This window comes from Simochromis diagramma, unplaced genomic scaffold, assembly GCF_900408965.1.
Source record: "Simochromis diagramma unplaced genomic scaffold, fSimDia1.1 OVJJ01000583.1, whole genome shotgun sequence".
Classification (NCBI taxonomy): domain Eukaryota; kingdom Metazoa; phylum Chordata; class Actinopteri; order Cichliformes; family Cichlidae; genus Simochromis; species Simochromis diagramma.
Window position 1 is genome coordinate 958,347 of NW_024387285.1, and position 20,974 is coordinate 979,320.

General features: G+C 40.9%; 1 protein-coding gene and 1 long non-coding RNA gene across 2 annotated transcripts in view; one reads left to right on the plus strand and one right to left on the minus strand.

Annotated features, from left to right (window-relative positions):
* Nucleotides 1–20,974, plus strand: part of LOC120716157 — a 38,758-nt gene that overhangs the window by 14,473 nt on the left and 3,311 nt on the right. The window lies entirely within an intron of this gene.
* npffr2a (neuropeptide FF receptor 2a) overlaps nt 2,936–20,974 on the minus strand; it is a 29,572-nt gene continuing 11,533 nt past the window's right edge. Inside the window, exons 3-4 of the mRNA XM_040003564.1 lie at nt 16,222–16,321; nt 2,936–11,232 (exon numbers count right to left, since the gene is read on the minus strand). Of these exons, the coding sequence (XP_039859498.1) occupies nt 10,380–11,232; nt 16,222–16,321 (953 nt within the window). The 3' untranslated portion in view covers nt 2,936–10,379. The remainder of the gene's footprint in view (nt 11,233–16,221; nt 16,322–20,974) is intronic.

Consider the following 20,974-nt stretch of genomic DNA (forward strand, 5'->3'; position numbering starts at 1 on the left):
CATTTATCTAAGAAATGTTAACTAAGCAGTGCATCATCTGTGAGTATGACATCAAAATATGCATCTGTAGAGTGATTCACATTACCTCAAGAAAATGTGGCCAGTGTTTTTTGTATTATATTTGTACTTTTATAGAATCTTTTGCACCTGTATAGTTTTATTGGTGATGTTAGATGTTTTTCATGGACACTGAAACCTAATGAAACCTTTAGAAGCCTCGGATACAGCACATAAAATATAAAGAGTAACTGAAGTTAAGTTAAATTATGTGTATTGACAAATTCTTCTATACTTTATTTTATTTACTAGGTGCATTTCAAAATATTGTCAATAGTGCTTAATGGTACTTGAGACAACAATTTTTTTCTTCCCTGAATTAAGTTGAAGTAGTTGCAGCAACTAACCAGAGGTTGAGGATGTTGCACGCTCTTGGTGACCACTTGGTTGCCAAAATTCCTACATTCAATTGCAAGGGAATTGCACGGGTCACCTAGTGGGAGGCAACCTCCAAGTCATTGTGCTCCAACTCAGACTGATTGCAATCACTCTCAACAGACATAATTGCCATCAAATATATAAAAAAGATGACCAACTCTTTATATTCAGTAGAGTCCATCTATGCTAAAGTCATCTGCATCTCTTTGTGGTTAGACTTCACTCAGCTGGTTGTATTCTGATAACGTTCCTGACACAGATGCAGGGCCGCCAAGCATCGTTTTCATATTTGAACTCATTCCTGCAGCAACGTTGTCACTATTTGTGAAGTCATTTCTTCCAGTCTGAGGTTCCGGCTGGACTCTGAATGATAATGGGAATTTCTGTATGTGCAGCTGGCAACAGATTTGCACGAGACGTTTGTACAATATTATCTTTATTCATGACCATTTGGATGTTTTGTTGCTCACAAAAACACAGATACACCCTCACACGGTCTGGGCATGTTGAAATATCCCTTGATTTAAAGAGGGAAAAAAGACAGAAAAGAAAAAAGCAGGACAGAAAAAAAAAAGCATACACACAACCACCACTTTTCCCCACTGATTCAACACTAACACAATTAGGGTCCTTATGGGAATATACACTCAGTGATCAGAACAATGAAACTACTGGTCTGTGAAGGAAGGTGTTTTCTGTCAATGTGGAATGAACGCTGGAGATGGAGGGCTTTCACTTGGCACAGCTTTGGTTCATCTAATCATGGAAATGATTAGCTTGAGTCATGCCCTGCAGAATTTTTGCAAAAAGCAGCAAAACATCAGAGGCACATAATAAATTAAGAAAATGGGGCATGTGCTGAACATATAAAGCTGCCTTGGTTTCAACACATTAAGCAGTTTAATGCTAAGTAGACACTGAAAAGCCACTTTATCCTGTCATTATAAGAAGATAAACAAAGAATAGTTGTAGGAATGTTCAAGGAAATTAGTTTGCCATTAGACTCGGGAGCATATTAATGTTGAACTGTACTTCTGCTTTTGTGCATAGCCAGAATACTTATCGTCTCTGAACTCCCCTCGAGCAGAGCTTCAAGGTGGTACTAAGCAGAGACTCTATTGTTCTGGTCACTGAGCATATAAAACAGAGATGGAAGGCAAGTATCAGCTTTTGAAAGTAGAACAAAAAGAAATCAGAAAAGCATTAAACAGAGATTCTGTCCAAAATCACTCACTATTCCAGACTAGCTTAAAAAGCAGGAATGAGCTTAGTTGGGAAATTGCTTTCCGATATTCACTGGACACCATTTACACATTATTCTAAGGCAGTCACATAAATTAATTCATTTTAAATCATTTAACTACAAGAAAAATTAGAAGTCGTGACCATCTATAGTTTTCAGGTCATGTTAATGAGTCATTTTAACATACTTGATAATTTTTGATCACTGTACATAGACATTAATTCTCACTAGACAGCTGGACGACATTAGAGGGAAAAAAAGGGAGAATAGAAATTTGTAGACTAAAAGAGAAATAATGAACCATTTTGGACAAATATGCATCTTTTCTCAAAGACACTATCAAAAAATAGACCAGAGTAATCCTGTGTTTGTTTTTATAAATAAATAGTACTACAGCGTGTGCGTCGTACAGTGGAGCAGCGTTCACAGACCTTGAAAACACATCTAGCTCCTTTCAGGATGGGATGAATTCAGAGCATATGCTTTGCACTCACGAATTCTCACCATCCTTCCCGTCAGCAACAACAACAACAACACAGACTGTTCGTCTCAGTCTACATAGCTAAGCATTAAGCTACAAGTACGTCATATCACAGGTAGCAAATCATATGAGAACACAAAGTGGCTGCCATAAAGTCACTAGCAACCAGTTTGAGACCACGTTCAGACTGGTCTGCGTAAGAAGATGCTTCTCTTATTCATTATCTCCAATAAGGCAGTGCATAAGTCATCATGGGTTAGATTGCCATGTGTGCCACACCAGCTCACAAATGCCCCCCCCCCCCCCCCCTTTTTTTTTTCTTTTGTAAATGATGTCACTAGGCCACTTTATTAGATACACCTTGGAGTACTAGGCTGAACCTCATTTTGCCACAGGTCGGCATGAGGTGTTTAAACAAAGGTCAGCTGGTGATAATGGCCCCAAAGTGGACCAAGGAAATATCCTTTCCATCTTAATATTATGAATCCGAGTCGGACTCTTTCCCAGTGGGTGATGGACTCTGGCAGGGCTGGTCTTTGTCACCAATTCTGTTGTACTCAAGGTGCAGCCAAGTGTCAGAAGGCTTTCACTTGGGTGGTCTCAGAATCTCATCTCTGCTTTTCGCAGATGATGTGGTTCTGTTGGCTTCATCGGGTGATGGCTTTCAGCTCGCACTGGAACGGTTCACGGCCGAGTGTGAAGCGGTGGAAATGAGAATCAGCACCTCCAAATCTGAGGCCATGGTCCTCAGCTGGAAAAGGGTGGAGTGCCCACTCTGGGTCAGGGATGAGTTCAAGCTCCAAGTGGAGGACTTTAAGTATCTCGAGGTCTTGTTCACGAGTGACGGGAGAAGGGAGCGGGAGATCGACAGGCGGTGCTGCAGCTGCAGTGATGCTGGCGTTGTACTGGTCCATCAGTGGTGAAGAGAGAGCTGAGTGTAAAAGCAAATCTCTCAATTTACCATTCGACCTACGTCCCTACCCTCACCTATGGCCACGAGCTGTGGGTAGTGACCAAAAGAACGAGATCGCGGATACAAGCGGTGGAAATTAGCTTCCTCTGAAGGGTGGCTGGCCTCTCCCTTAGAGATAGTGTAAGGAGCTCAGACATCCAGGAGGGGCTCAGATTAGAGCCGCTCCTCCGCCACAAGGAAAGGAGCCAATTGAGGTGGATCAGGTCTGATAAGGATGCCTCCTGGGCACCTCGTGGGTGAGGTGTTCTGGACATGTCTCACCTGGAGGAGTCCCTGGGGCAGACCCCCCAAGGCTGGCCTGGGAACGCCTTGGTGTTCCGCCGGACTAGGTGGGCAGGGAGAGAGAGGTCTGGGGTTCTCTGCTTAGGCTGCTACCCCGGAGAAGCAGATGGATGGATCAGTCAGTCAATATTGGTGAGTCTGAGTGAGTTTGTAGCCTGGGTTTCCTGTTCTCAGCTGACAGAAGTGGCTCTGGTCTTCTGTTTCTGTAGCCCTTCTGCTTCCAGGTTCTCTGTAAACCATAGAAATGGTTTGTGGGGAAAATCCGGGGGGGGTTTGAAAAAGACCAGCCCATCTGGCACCAACAACCTTCAGTTGGTCACTCCGAACATGTCTGCACACCTGGATGCTTAGATATCTCTGTTAACAAGCTGAACAGGTGTACCCAATAAAGTGTCTAAGATTTGTCGCAGGTCTGTCTGTTTTAATGTCATCAGGCTTTTTCAGAGGCACATCTGTTTAAATCTGGTCATTAAACTTCTGGTCTCCCTAATATATAACAAACGTGTCAAGGAATTGTTATTTTACCACTATTGGCATGAATTAGAGGCATTAAGACATTTCATTAGAAACTTGATTATAAACCATGCCTAAATTTTGTGCTGACAATCACAGAGGTAATAGATAATCTGATGAATAGCCCTTCACAATTTAAAATAGGACACCGTTCGCTTCCTCGCCTTCAGTAAAAACCTACAATCTCCATTCTATTAAAAAAAGTCCACATTTGTGTCCCATTAAATAAACAGTATTTACGAACACAAACACAAAAGAACACACATGCTACTACACAAAATACTCACATGCAAGCTACACAAAGGTACCAAGAGATCACAAAAAGTATTTCACAGTAATTCATCCCAACGTGATTATTTTTTTTCACCACAGGCACCAAAAAGTACAAATTCATTACATTCAAAACTGGACCTTCACACATGTTTGTGCTAAATGTGTTTGCTGGAGTGTTGTGTACCTCAGCAGTGTTGTCGTGTTTAAGTTATTGTTGACGTCTTTGGCAGTAAAATCAAAACAGCTCACTGCTTGAATCAGAGAAAAGTGTAACGGCTACATAACAAAATGAGAAACGCACCAAAATGTGGAACCAATATCTATTTTTGGCTTAACTAATGGTACAGCTAGTACTTTGAAGCTGAAAAACAAAAATATGTGAGTATTGTCTGATGTCTTGGTATTAATTATCAAATGCACCATCTGGATCTTGGTTCTGTTCATTTAATATTTACAGTGTTTATTTTTCTGCAGGTATTTTTGTTTGTTTGTGTAAGAAGTTAAACCAGGAACCAGGAATGGTGCTATAAAATGTGTTATTTGGACGCTGTAGCGAAACTTGTTCTTTATATTAGCATTAATATTTAAAAAAAACAACCTTGTTGTGGCTGTGATGTATCCATGCTGTGGCTTGCTTGGATAAGAGAGGCTGGATTTGCTACATGCACTTTGGATCCAAGTTTAGATCTCGTAAGTGCCCAGATTCCCCAGTCTTAACTTAAATTTTAAGCGCTCTTGAGCCACTCCTCAGTTCTTTATTTTTGCTTCCAAGAAGCCAGATTTTCTTCTCATTCTTTTAAAGCAAACCTTCTCCAGGCTTTCTGAAGGTCTTTCAAAGTTTTTCTTTGGACATTGACTGCTTTTTCACTCATTTCAATCCTCTGATTATTTTTAGAGCAATGCTTTTGTTGCTTTGTTAAGACACTTGAATGACTCATAGGTCAGTGTTAAGTGTAAAAACTGCACTTTAATCGAGGGATGAAATATCTGCAGCAGCTGAACAGTATCTAAAAGTCAGGTCCTTAGAAAGAGATGCGTCTCTTCAGGACTTCAGATCCATCTGGCCCTCCATCCATATACTGTTCACTAGTCTCATCACAAATGGTCTCAGTGGACACGTTGGCTGCCAGGAAGCCATTTTTGAAGGGAAACAGTGGGAAAAGGCTGAGGTTAGAGAAATTACACACAAATCAGTGGCAACAGGTCTGATGGTGCGATGAACCTAAACCTAAACGGTATAACTGTGATGGTTTAGGAGCGCTGCCATGGTTGAGGCTGCATTTCAAGCAGTGGTGTTGGAGATCTTCTCAGAATTGATGAATTACGAGCACGGAAAATTGAACCACCATCTGAAAAGCACGTGGATTAGCAATCGCTACATTTTTCAGCATGACAGTGATCCCAAACACAGTGCCTATGCAGTAAAAGCATACCAGGATAGAAAAACGCACACTGGAACAATATATTAAAGCAGACTGGGAACGTCTCGACGGAGACCGGAATAAAAGGCATTCAGAGAAGAGCTTTGAATGTCCTTGCGGGAGCCTGGAGAACTATTCCTGAAGACTACTTAAAGAAATAACAAGAATGAATAAAGCTTGTCTTATACACTGTATTTCAGTTTATGCTATCCATAAATCCCTGCACCAGGTTCCCCAGCAAAATATGAAGAAATGAGTGGTGGCTCAAGACTTTTGCGCAGTACTGTAAATTTTATTATTATTTCATGAGAATTCATATTTGAAGTACTGATTTGATTAAAGGACCAGTGGCACCCAATGCTCTAACTTAAAAAACACTCAGCTATGCTGAGTATATGTTTCTTTGCCCACATTCACGCTGCATTTGTTTTCCTCTCTACAGTGAATTATGAATTCTTTCGGCATGTATAATCAATATGGCACAAAGTTGAATTTGAGTAGCAGTATGAAGTGAAGAAGTGAGCAGGCTGTTTGGGGTCAAATCAGGGTCTAAAGGGAGACATGCACCCTCTTCAGCAGACATGTCGAGGTCAGCGGTTATGTTGTTAGCAGTTACATTAAATGACAGAATACGTTATGACCACAAAGACCAAGGGTGTGACTGCAGTGTAAAGGTTAGCGGGAGTTATAAAATGCCTGGAAACCATGTCTGGCACCATAATAAAACAGTGTAAAGATGGCAGTTTGTTTTTGATATTTCTAAACAAGACAGAGACTTGGTCTTCATCTAATCTTCGAAAACTTAATGTTTTGGGACAATGACTCTCATATAGCAATAATTGATGACATCGAGTCCAGTACATTGTGCCCAGTGCACACAAAAAAAGTGTCGGATGGATGTCACCTCTGAGCCTTGCATTCATTCATTCATCATGCTGAGACCGCGCACCGGTCAACTGCAGGGAAGCAGCCACTTTCAAACGAGGCTAAATGTGTTTGTCTCTTGTAAGTTCAGTTAGTTTCAACGTGCACGTGGATATCGTTACTGAACTGGTTGATGTGGACAACTTGTCAAGCGTAAGTTTGCCTGCCTGTGAGAAGTGTCAGAGTTTTTTAGCATTAGCGGATCCATTTATTTCCCTCTGGGGCGGCAGTGATCACTGTGCACTTACTCACAGCAGGCAAAGAGCTACAACCTGCTGTGCTGAAAGGCTTCTGCTGATTTTGCAATAATCTGATGTTTTGTTTTTTTAAAACATGACATATTCACACTAAAGCTAAAGGTTGGAGCGATATGAAGAAATTTTAGGTTGTAGAGCTCAACTTTAAAACTGAATTGTATCACATTACATGGCATATTATCAGTGCGTATATATCTGTGCTGTAAAGACTCAGCAGTAGAAATCTGCATGAAATTAGCATCTAAAACGTTGAAATTATCGGACTGTGAACATGTTTATCTGAGAGGTAAATAATGCCTACCTTAACTGACACCACATGCCTTATCCTGGATGTAGTGGTATTCTTTTCATTTCGGGATGTAGAATATATTTTTTTCTTGCAGTCTCAGCAAGCATACGTGATTCAGCTGCACTGAGCTATATTAGTGATTGGGCTTAGCGGGTTCATGACTTCTTGGGTGACTGCCTTGTCCCTAAAAGCAGCTGTCCTGCACATTTCACTGCAGGCATTCATCGTTAGAGAACGCTGACAGTGTTTCCAAAATGGATCACTGACTGCAAATCATTGTAAACTCCAACTGTACGCAAACTCATTACAGCCTGATATGAAGTTGCTCTGATGCTATTTGCAGTAAATATTTGCCCGCGGTGGTTTTGCCAAAAGCAGCGACTAAAATCAGTCGAGTTTCTGGGTGATTTTATTTAGTGATGGCTGGCCTGGTTAGCCTTTGCTGCACTGTTCAGGCTTACTTGAGGGGTTTTGTAGCAGGAGAGAGATGCAAACACGAGATGTGTTGCTTACTGAAAGGGTAAACTACATAAAGCAATGTTAAATTTTAACCTTTGTATAAATCGACACATATAAAGATGTCAACAAGACCAAAGCATTAAAGTGTTGGCAATCTGAATGTGTTGTGTATTTACCGAGGTACCCCTTGAAGTTGTTCTAGTTTAGATCTCACAGCTGCCAGAGTTTATAATGTAAATAATGTAAAATCATGATGTTTTTGTCGATTACAGCTTTACTTTTTCTGTGATTTATAATCTTTTCTATGAATATTTTCAAAATTGCTTGAAAAAGGACATTTAGTACAAAAAGCGACTGAAGTCATTCATTGGATCATATTTACAGTGTGACGACAGCACAACAGGGTTCAGAGAGAGATTTTAAAAAATAAAATAAAATGACAGGAAAAGATTTGATGTGGTGTTTACACGGCACATTCATAAAGGGCTCATTGAAGGTTTCTGTATAAATAATGTGCATAATTGCACGTTGACGTGTGGATGTTTACAGAGCAGATTTTAGGGTAAAATCCTGAATGAAAATTTTGTAAATGGATAATCATAGCTTTCATCTCTTTGCCATCTATAGGGCTTTATGCCCGAATAAAAAAAACCAGTAAATGTGTCACCTGCAGAATATCTGTTGGCAAGTTTCATCTTTCCTGCTTAATGTCTTTCTGTCAATAAAAAGACACAAACTGTCTTCAGTTCAAAGCAACATCTTCACAAATAATGATTCTAATGTTTTAATGTCAACAGGTCATTAGCACATTTATTATGTGACCTTATTTTAGTTATCATAAGCAAAGTACATGTTTATCATTTTTAATTCGATCTCTATAGCAGGGCTCTCAAACCTAAGCCTCTTTGTCCATCTCCAGTGTCTCTGAGAAAAATCTTGGTGAATATCAGAACTCGCAGCAAACTCTCCTAACTACTGGTGTGTTTGCTCTGCTGCTGGACTTTAATCAAAATCCAGTGGAAACCTTCCTTTTTTAAGTTTTACAACCTTTAATTATCACTTTTGCACAAACAGGGTTTTCTCTGTCTTTGTGGTTTTGGAGTTACTCTGTTTCAAAGAAGGCCATCCGTTTTCTTAGCTGCTTATCCGACTGTCATGGAGGAGGCTACCCTGGACAGGTTGATTGCAGGGCTGACACAGAAAGACAGATAACCATCCGTAGCTACGCCTAAAGACCGTTAGATCAAAAACTGCTTAATTATGGCTACTTTCATAACTGTTACATCCTGTGAGGCTGTGGGAGTGTGTGGGTGGGGTGTTTGCCCGCTCTCCCTGCCTCCTCTCTTGCCACTCCTACCCCCTCTGTCTCTCTCACTCTCCTCTCTCCCCAGGACACAGCTGCTTTTGATTGGCCTCGTTTGCCACCTGACTCCAGTCAGCAATCACCTCTGAGGCTATTTAAAAAGGCTGATTGCTCCTGCTTTACAGTCTACTACTTTTTTTTCCCTTTGAGTTGATTCACACAAACTTGCCTTTCTTAGTGTAAAGATGTCACCTTTCTGCACCATTTTTATAGGAGCAGCTACAAACTGGGTTACAAAACAGCTTGTTGTAAGCCTCTAGATTAATGGCATAAAAATCATAGAAAAAGATTTATTTACTGAAATTACTTGTTTTAGTTGATCTTTGAAGTGAGTGTGACATGCTGTGGCTGTGATAGCAGAGCATAAAAACATGCCTCGCTTTAAAAAAGAACTGTTCTCATGTATTAATGCATCTGTGAATATAAAAGATCGTGATGACTAATAGTTGCTAATAGTTGCTACATCAACCTCCACTTCTTTTCTCAACTCCTTTATTCCTCATTTGAGCCCTTTGACTTTTATATCTCGTGTATGTTGTTTGACTTAATAAAGCAGTTCAAACATTAGGCGACACAAACCACACAACGTGGGATTTCTCCTCGTGATCTGAAAGTTGCCGAAGGTTTCAGCAGCAGCAGCAGTGAATAATACGAGACAGATGTTGGGAGAATTTTTGTTCGTGTAGTTTGCCACATTACAAAGACATATCTTGAAATCTTCTCTGCAAGTGTCATGCTGTCATGTTTGATGCATCTTTATACATTTATACACAGAAATTTTATGTGGTGCAGATTAAAGATTAAAGGGACACTTGAGCATTACTGTGAAGGGATCTGGGGGCTCTTTTATGCTTTCGGGGACAGTTATCACATCTGTACGTCTGTTTTTGTCTCCTATAATGAAACGTTTCTGTCGTGATCAGGGAAGTTTCTTCAAGTTTGACAGGGGCTCCTTAAAAAGTTATGAATCATTAAAAGACTAGAAATGCATTTTGAAAGGATGGCGCTCATCCCTCCGTCACAGTTTTGGACCTGAAATCTTACATGGTGTTGTTGGCTGCTCTTTTTTCCCCTTTAATTTGACACCATCTGTATGTCAAGTGTGCAGCAGCCTGTTATCAAAGCAATATCGACAAGTCTAATTGACCATTCTGCAACGGACAGCAGGAATATTAAGTCCTGTCCTTGCACGTGTGTCACATCGTGTGCATCTGAAGTGATAAGATTACAACCAAAGGCTGTGTTCCCCTTAAAACTAGTCACTTAAAGATGTGTATTTATTATTTTTATTTATTTTCTTGCCTTGAAATCTTGTATTGTATTGAAATCTTGGACATTTTCCAGCTCACCATCCGCTCGTAAAATCTATTTAAGGGAGCCTCGTGGTTTTCTTAGGCACAGCACAGCATGATTTAAGATTCAAATATCTTTCCTCACCGCCTACAACAAAGTGTGTGTGTGCGTCCTCAAATAGACACTGCAGTCACACCCCCACTACTGCAAGATGCCTTTTCCAGGTCCTCCATGACCAAATCCTGCTCGGTGACATGGTTGATTCGCCTGGATGTGTTCTTTTCCAAGCTGTTGAGAGAGATGGGTTCCAGGCAGGTCTGTGCATTATTCGCAGGGAGGACAGAGTTTCCCTGCAGCCTGTGCGAGTAGGTTTTCCTCCGCTGGCCGTCGGCTGTGCACAGGCTGAACTTGAACACGGCTTGAAAGCCTCTGCGGAAATTCTCATTGAAGAAACCGTAGATGATGGGGTTGACGCTGCTGTTGAAGAAGGCCAGCCAGTGGGCAAAGGGGTAGATGTAAATGTTGATGATCCTGTACTGCTGCTCAGTCAGCCTGGCGTAGTCGCTCAACATCATGAGAGTCCACAGAGGCAGCCAGGACAGGATGAAGAGCAAAGCAACTATGAGAAGCATTTTAATGACGCGTTGCTTTTTCTTGGACACCGTGTGGCGGTTCTCGTGGCCCGGCTTTCCTCCCGTTGGAACTGCTGTTTTGAAAAGCGTAATCCCAATCCGGGCGTACATGATCACAATGAGGGAAAGAGGGGCAAGATAGATGTTGGCAAACAGGACTGTGGTGTAAATCTTTCTCATGTCTTGGTTTGGCCAGTTCTCTCTGCACCAATAAAAAGGAATAGTTTTGTTATCATATCCCAGCAACACCCGGATGGTTTGCTCCTTGGTCACTTGTAGCATCACGCCAGAGGGACACATGATGGATACGGCCAGAACCCAGATGATAACTATTATCAGCGTGGCTGTGGAGATGGTCAGCTTTTGTTTGAATGGGTAGACGATGCATCTGAACCTGCAAGAGGGTACAAAAGGTGATGGTTAAGATGCATGTAGGCATTTAAAATACTTTTTCTGACTACGTGAGCATGTGCGTCTGAAAAGCTACATGGCGTTCACATCATATTGCACTAAAGGTCACCGTGCACCTGGCATGCTGTTTGAATAAACGCTGCTGATTAGCTCATTAGGACATTAAGGTTTACGAGGACTATTTTTGTGTCATTTTCCTTTGTTTTCAAAGCCTGAAGAAGCACAAATGTGTTCTTTAAGGTTCAAGGTTCTTTATTTGTCACATGCATAGTTATACAAGTATAACACACAGTGAAATGTAGCCTGACACGCTCCTCGACATGTGCAAAAATGGGGGGGATAGAAGCTCCTCTTGAGTCTCTCTGTCCTTGCCCGGATGATGCGGAACCTTCTACCAGATTGCAGAAGTTGGAACAGTTTGTTGCCAGGATGGGACGGGTCCTTCAGTATCTGCTCTAGTCCGGCATCTCCTGGTGTAGGTGTCCTGAAGCGGGGGGAGAGCAATCCTGCAGCAGTGTTCTGCTGTACGGATCACTCTCTGGAGAGCTTTTTGGTCCTTCACACAGCTGTTCCCAAACCACGATGTCATGTTCTGTGTGAGGATGCTCTCCACAGCGCCTGTATAGAAGATCCTGAGGATCTTTGGGGAGACCCTGAACTTCCTCAGTTGTCGTAGGTGGTACAGGCGCTGCCTAGCCTTTTTGGTCTGGACCTGAATGTGGGCAGCCCATGTCAGGTCTGAGGAGATGTGGACACCAAGATACTTGAAGGACTGCACCCTCTCCTCTGGAGCTCCATTGATGATGATGGGCTTGTAGTCTCTGTGCTGACTCCTTCTGAAGTGAGCACTTGCCAGCTATAGTTGCAGTGTACAATTCATTTAGAAATCAGCTTATATGGTCGTGTTCTCACCTCTCCATGCAAACATTACACCATCACTTTCCATTTGTTTGCAGTATCTGACAGTCATGTCAGCTGCATTGTGTCTAAGCATGCAAACTGTATTTGAAAAGTTTCAGTTGGACTTATTTTGGTGTGGCTAATTTGCTTTGTGGATGTCACTGTGAAGTAAAGCCCTTTTTTCCCTTGATGCCTGTCACCGTGCAGCGCTGGATAAACGAGTGACTAAATAAGTTCCCCCGGGCCAGTCTGCTTTTTCGGTGTTTACAAATGTCACTGCCGGGTACTTCAAAAATGCTAATGTCCCTCCTTCTTCTGTGCCTTTTTCTCCAGCCATTGTCTGACATGTCTTGCCCACTGACTTCACGGTAACACAACAACATATAATCAAAAGCTTCAATCCAACTGGAGATGCCGTGCAAACATTCAACCTGCATGACTCTCGGAGTTTAAAATGAATTGCTCGTAGACTGAAAAGATATTTTGGTATTAAATTAGTCATGATGATACAGTGCTGTGTAACGTGACAGCAGTAAGGTGAAGGCACAGAAGATGAGACGGAGTGATTACTGGCTCACTGAACAATGACAGCAAAGGTGACAACACACAGCTCTGTGTCTCCTTGTCCTCTCAAATTTAATTCTAAGTATGTAGCTGATGGATATTGAAGGTGACTTTCAATTCTGTATGTCAAAGCATTTCAAAATCTGTCCATCCCAGAGGCACAGACAGCCTCTAGTGATATCAAATAGTGATGGAGTGATATCGCTGCATGTCTAGTGTCTGAGGACAGAGAGATGATAATATACAGCGCTGTCAGTTTACACCACGCAGAGCTTTTGTCACCCTCATATTTACACCTTCTAACTCCACTTAGGATGTGGGGCTTTTTGTGGGGCTCGAGTGCTGGCGACAGACTGGATTCTAAAGCCTCTTGCTTTGGTTTGTAAAGCGATTAAGCAGGATTAACATCCGACTGTTGACATCTTTGTGGACGGCAATGAAGCAATTCAAATGAAGACATGTGCCAGTTAAAGATAATAAAGCTGCACAAGCCTGTCCGGCTTATGTCTTTCTCAACAAGACATCACAAAACAGATTTCACTGACATTTGGTGAATTTGAAAAAAGGGGCAGGATAGTTGTTTTGTTTTTTAATTTTTTTTTTTGCCACTTGAGGGAAACAAGCAGATAAAATTTTAATATAAATGCTTCTTTACACAGCCGCCACTTATGGCTAAGGAAGACTGGCAGTGTTTTAGAGACGTGTCTCTGTGATCTAATGCCTGCAGTCCAATATTCTCCAACTTCAAGCATTATGAAGAACCCTGCACTACAGGCAATTTTAAGGATTGTTTTTGGTCTCTTTTTGCACCCAAGAGAAAATCTTTCCTCCTTTAGCTGACAGATGCTCCGTAGCTGCGGCACATAGGTGTGCCGTGGAAGATTATCCGGTTCCACCTGATTAGTACTCTAAGTGATCGGTGTGAGTAACAACTACATTCTCTTCCACCAGAGGGCAGCACAACTACCTGCTCTTATTAAATGGGTTGCCAACCGCCAGTAAAACAGAAGACAAAGAAGAAATTACATAATGTCATGCTGTGAGTGAGATAACCAGCCTGTAATAGCAATAGATACATATTTGAAAAGGAAAAGTGGTCAATCCGACCTGGGTCCCGGAGAAAATTCTCACCCAGATGAAGGCAGGAGTAGTGGTCAGAAGAAAGCAAAAAAGGTATACTGGGGACAAACCGAGCCAACTCCACTGTGCCTGGTGAAAAATGATCAATATGCTTCTTGTGACACTTTTGTTTGGTGGTGTGCCGTGTGATTTTTCTAATGTGAAATATGTGCCGCGGCTCCAAAAGGTTGGGAAACACTGCCATAGCATTTCCATTTCCTGCTGAGGCAAAAACAGCAACAGTCTGAGAATGAAAAAAAAAATTATTGGTATAATAGCTCAACTATTAAATACCCAAAGGCTGAGAGAAGTTAGATTAAGGTGATTCTCTGGTTCGATTCAATTTTTAATTCAGTTTTATTTATACAGCGCCAAATCCCAACAACAGTCGACTCAAGGCGCTTTATATATATTGTAAGATAGATCGTACAGTAATAGATACAGAGAAAAACCCAACAATCATATGACCCCTATGAGCAGCACTTCGGCGACAGTGGGAAGGAAAAACTCCCTTTTAACAGGAAGAAACCTCCGGCAGAACCAGGCTCAGGGAGGGGCGGGGCCATCTGCCCTGACTGGTGAGAGAAGGAAGACCGGATGAAAGACAAAGGTTCTCTGTTTGCTCAGTAGTTGTTCAGCCCATGCACTCTGTTACTGTAATGGTACAAATCTCCTGTAACACTCACCAAGAGGACGTAACTAACTGTGATGGCTTAGGTGCATTTCTGCACACACGAGATAACAAAAGAGGAGACAGGATCCACTGTTTCCGTCACTGACCTGCGTGTAATCCTCGATTAGAGAACACAAATAGATGTATGTCAGCTATCTGTGGTGTTTGGGGCCAGCAGGGCCCAACTCGGGCCAGATGGGCTGCAGAAAGTATAGAAACAAGGGGATTTTATGGGAATTTTGATAATCCCCATAAAATTATCTCAGAACTGCAGTTTCCTGTTTCTTTGCATCAGAGCACTACCATTTACTTGCCTACTGTCATCAACGTCTTCTTGTTTGGGCTGCTGCTTTTAGAGTCTCACTCTTTTCCTCCTGCCTGGCAGCTTCATATTCAAAATCTTTTGTCCAGTATCTCCAGCATCCCTAAACCATCTTACCCGTGCCTCTCTACCTTTGTCTCCATACTTTTTAACCTGAGCTAGCCCTCTGTCCCTCTAATCCCGTCCTTCCTGGTCTGTCCAAATTAAGTTTTACTATCTTCAGCTCGACCTCTTGTCTTTTTATCAGTGCCATCACCACAGCAGGTCTTCCTACCATTTTATAAACCTTCCCTTTCACTCTTGTGATAGAAGGACACTCATCTCCACCTGCTCCACCCTGCCTGTGCACTCTTCTTCGCCTCTCTTGTTTACTGCCCATCGCTTTGGATGCTTGTCCCCAGGTATTTCATTTCATCCACCTTCAATATCTCTACTCCTTACATGTTCACCTTTGCTTCTGCGTCCCTCTCATTCACATACATGTATTCTGTTTTGCTTCTGCAGACCTTCCTTCCCCTTCTCTCCAGAGCATACCTCCCCGCTACAGATTCTCCCCCATCTGCTTCCAACTCTCACTGCAGATCTCAAAGTTGTCTGCAAACATCATAGTCCACAGAAACTCCCGCATAGCCTCACTTGTCAACCTGTCCATCACTACTGCAAACGATCCCACACTCAACTTAAACCCATCTGTCACTCCTCACACCGTACCACTGTCTTTCCTATGCCCCCCTCACATACCTCTGACTTCCTCATGCAGTACCACAGTTCTTCTCTCGGCACCCCATTATTATTATTATTATTATTATTATTACCCATCTGAGCTTTGTCATAAGCTTAATGATATCATTCACTCTAAAAGACTGTTTTAAATAAAGCTGGGGGTGGAACTGCAGGAGAACTGAAGGCTCAAATACACAAGAGGTAATCTGGGAGATGGAACGCACCGGGGAAACACAGCTGAGCTAAGTCAGGGGAAGCATGACAGAGTGAAACAAAGCTACACGCAAAGCACATGAGACAAGGGACTGGCAAATTAAACAGGAACTAAGTGAACAGGTGACAGACTGATATATACAAACTTGACACGAAACAAGAAACACCGAACTGACATAGAAAAAGAAATCGAAACAGATGGGGGGACATGACTGAGGAGACAGAGGGATGACAAAGGAGGACGAGAATATAAAAATAGAACAAACAGATTCCAAACGAGAGACTCTTACGACTAAAAGGAATCACAAGCTCACAAAAAACCCAGGATCATGACAGGACTTCAAAGTACTTAATTACACAAATTCATGGAAAGCACATATTGAACAAATTGCATAAAAGACGCTGCGACCTTTATATTTTTCAAAAGCAGCTTAAAAGATAAAATACATCTACGTTACCTGTCAACAGCAATAGCGACGAGCGTGAAGACAGAAGCTGACACAGAGATGCCTTGAACCATGCCGCTCATTTTGCAGACCAAGCTTCCGAAAGGCCATCCTGTTGACAAGAGAGATGCACTCAGCTGATTTACTACTGAGACAACAAACTGTGACAGTTGGCATGATGACTGTAGCCCCAGGCTGTGATTCTCATGTAATGGCATACTTCTGGGACACAGAGGAAACCATCAGTTCCTCTAAGAAATATTTAACCAGTGAGTTCTGAAAAAGCCAGAAGGCCATTTAGGAACCACTTTTCAAAACAACCTTTTAATAATCCAGACCATAGTGTTAAACACTGCCGGTTAGTCTGGAAGGACTAACGTAATTATGCGACCCACATGTATGCAAAGGCCTGAGAGGCACGACTGCTCTATATGATGGTTTTCCAGTACCTATGTAAATTCTGGAGAAGAATAAGAAACGAGAAAACAAAGATTACACCCACAAACTCACCAGTGTACGCTGAAGCTGAGGGGATTTGTCTTAATGCCACAAGCAAGTGTTTTGATTGGGAACAATACGTAATCAGTGATGCTGGTAACATCTACAGTGTTGATGTTTAATATGCCTGCAGACAATCATCAGTATAGAGTGAACAGGAAGAAGAAACACGGTACTCAAGGAATCCTCAATCAGCCCTTTGTGCAAGAATAGTTTAGTAAAATCTGCAGAAAATGCTTTTAAACCATTCAGTAAAACATGTGAATCCCTCTCCAGTTCATTCATATAGTAGCTTCACTGCACAAACAAGCTCCCGAGAGGCCAGCAGGCTAGAAGGATGTTGATATGAGCCATTTATCTGCACTTGCAATTAATTGTTATACCAGATGAAAGTTGAATGAGACTAACAAACCTCACGGGGTTCCTGGCAGAGCGTGTTATTCTTATTAGTGAAGTTGAAATCTGAGTTTTAAAATATTGGCATTGAACAGTGACGAGAAAAACATTTATAGGACGAGATTTTCAGGGAACTTTATAATAGTGTTTCTATCTCCACCCACCAGCAGTATTACTACGCTTTGGGGGATCTGATGGGGGCTCTTTGAGTTTGAAAATGAACCTCACTGTAAGAAATGTACATAAAAATGACAGTTAATAACTGTAAAATGGTAAATTACCATTAAATCAAAAAGAGTAATTTATTGTAATATGGACATTACATTTCTGTAAACTGAAAAATGGTGATTTGCTTTTATTTTTACACTGCTAATATGTTGAAAATATATTAATGTACTGTAATACAGTGACCTCCTGACCCAGTATGAACCTGCCAGATCCCTCAGGTCATCTGGATCTGGTCTTTTATCAGTTCCCAGAGTCAGAACCAGACACGGAGAAGCTGCATTCAGCTTTTATGCTCCTTATATCTGGAACAAACTCCCAGAAAGCCTCAGATCAGCTGAAACACTCAGTTTATTTAAATCCAGGTTGAAGACTCACCTGTTCTCAGCTGCATTTGAATAAAGCACCAAATCTACACTTTTAAGCTTAAATTTCAAAACTTACATTTAACTACTGATTTTATCTGTTTTGTTTGTTTTTTGTTAATTAGTTTGTTTGTTTGCTTGTTTTAATCAATTTTAAATCATGCTTTTTATTTGTTTTTGTTTCTAATGTCTCTGTAAAGCACTTTGAATCACCTTGTTGTTGAATTGTGCTATACAAATAAACTTGCCTTGCCTAATATGGCACATTGTCTTTGAAAACAACAGGAAAAATCTGTAACATTATTTACAATGAATCACCCTACAATATACATAATAACTCTGTATGAATGGCAATCTTTCCTGCTTTTTTCATTTGAATTTACGATTTACAACTGTATATTACCTAAAACATACCGTACTTTTAATTTTAACAAAATGTCAAAACATTGTTAGAATTATTGTGAAAATTACGGTTTTTAATATTAACAAGCTCAGGCTGTTTGATAAAACAGTATATGTTAACAGTACATACAAACAATTACTAATAATTAAAAAATATGTATATTTCTTTAAGTTCTAGAGTCTCACCAAGTATAACACAGCTATTTACAATGAAAAAAAATATTTTGTGGTATAGGGAGGTTTAAATCATGTATTTCCCACTGTTCACTGTTCAATCTGTTCGAGTGTGATACCACCTGCTGAAATTAAAATTAATTGATCAAAATGAAATACAAAAAAATTAATGAAATAATTTTTCTTTTCGGTTTCTAATAATAACATAAGGCATATCTCTGTTACTGGTTTAAGATATTAAAATGTATATCTAGGAAACAGAATAAGGGATTTGAAAGAGGAGGGGATAGTCTTGTTTTTGAACTATGTAAATTATTGAGGATTAAGCCTCGCACAGCTGGGAGCACAACGATCTGGAAGTTTGCTGTCTTACATGGATGATGTCAGATAAATATAATGGCAGAAATAACTGGACTGAAAGCGTATTTTTATTTCACTGTGTATATGTTTACCTCCTTGTCTTCCTTTCTTTATTTTTTAAGGAATAAACAGATTAACAAGCTGTCTACATAATACGCTCAGCTTCTTAATCCCTTTCAGAACAGAAAACTCTAAATAAGGCAGATACAGACCCACTTTCATCAAATTTCTTCTGTGTAGGCAGACAATATGCTGATATCCTGAGCTGCCATCCATCCGCATACTGCATTTAGAAGCGGCAGACACGGTCGAGTGTCATTATTAATTACCGTTTCCATTATAAAAAATATCCTCAAACACCAATTCCTTCTTGCTGGAGGTCTGCAGTTACTGTTTTTTACAATAATTTCTATTCACAAAATTATATTATACAGTGCGATAATGTACTTCTGTTACACACAATATGTTATTAACCAAAATTACACAGCATCTGCCAAATCTGCTCACAGTGCTGAGCAGACGAGCAGGCAGATTTTGGGCGTCTTTAATCTTCTTGCGATGCCTCTTTCATATAGTTTGAATTGCCAGTAAGCACTGATGCAGATTCAATACCATCAATCACAGTGAACTAGAGCATCATCACATGAGCTGTAGATGAAAGCTTTCTTAGAAACTGCGGCAGATTGCGAGTAGTCCAGTCTTTTCAGAGCACTCATGGGCTAAACAAGAGCCTCTTATCACTATAGCTGAAAGAAGATGACTGTAACCGTCATCGCACTGCTTTTCATTGGTGTTGGGAAGCTTCACAGTCTCATTGTCAAATGGAGAGCTGTACGTTTTATTTATTGCTTCACTTCATTGTGTTAAAGCCCTGACCCCTGACCTCCATTAACATTGAGTCCAGTCTCGTTTCCAAAAAAGCTGAAAAAATGTGAATTAAAAATGCAGAAACACATTTTAGTATGTTCATTTTTAAATTCATGCCAGCAACATGTCTCAGAAAGGTGAGATGAGGGGCAAGTTACCTCTGGTTGCATCACCTCTCCTTTTAACAGCATTGCTAGGTGTTTTCAGCCACTGAGGGCTTAGCTGTAGTTTCATAGCTCACATAGATTTGAGTGCTGAGCACCCAGGAGATATCAGCATTTCGAAAATGTGCATTATGCATCTGTTTGTTTGCATTTTAGAGTTTTTACTTGTTTTCCTGATCGCAGAGAGAGTGCTCCTGAGAGGCCGAACCTCACATTTACTTGTTTATGTACCAAAAATTCTTCATAATTGTGAGACGTTTGCACACGCAGTCCTTCAGAGTGGTGAACCTCTTCTAGTCTCTATTAAATTTGCAACCTCTCAGGAAATGTCTGTTTATTCCAAATAATGCTACTAATTAACATCTTGGTTATCAGATGTTCCACTGTGTGTTTTTAAAATGTATTATTATCACTTTTCATGTTTTTGTCGCCCCTGTCCTAACTTTTAATTATTGCCTACAAAATTAAATTGTGCTTTTCTCCTTTTGTCCACAATCTCTCATCAACACATTTTATCACAGAAATATATCTTTTTGGTATTTGTGAAATTTTAAATATAAATCAAACACCCAGAGTTTTCATTGACAACCGAAACTAACATACAAAAAAGGATATGCATCACATGATATGAGCCTTTACAGGTGCTCCCATACTGTGTCTGTGCCTGAATGCATCGTGCATTATCACTCAGCTGTAGGTCGCCCATGTTTGGCTGCACTCGAAGCTCGGTGCACGATCACTGTAAACACATGACTATTACGCTACAAGGAGAAAAAATTATGCATAAGGTCATGTTTTCATGCATGCAGCCTGAGTAACATGCAAACTGCAGACAGACAGATTACAATGGCATCTAATCTGTTCTGACGCAATAATGGAAAGCAGAGCTGAATTGAGATGTCAGAGTGATTTATTGGCCAAATGCCACTGAATTTCTCTGTATCCTACTCCTAACACTGAAAGAACTGAAAGATGGAGTGCAGGCAGACTGGTGATGAGCTCTGCCCACTTTATGATTGACACAGCCCTTTACGTTCCAGCTGAGTGAGCTCAATTTTCATCTCTGTGCCAAAAGCTCTTTGGCCTGCTGGCGTCTGAATGAATCTTTCATTTTGTCCTCATACAAACTGCAGCTTGACTCACCTTGAACCTTTTTTTTTTTTTTTTGTCTGCTGCATCACATTTACCATTATGTCCACTGATATTTTACTCAAATCTCAACAGTCGACCAGCAAACATAGAGGGCCATCTTTTTTTGCCTGATCATCACTTTGGGCTCCCTTCTTGCTCAAATGTTTGGATCTTCAGTGGCAT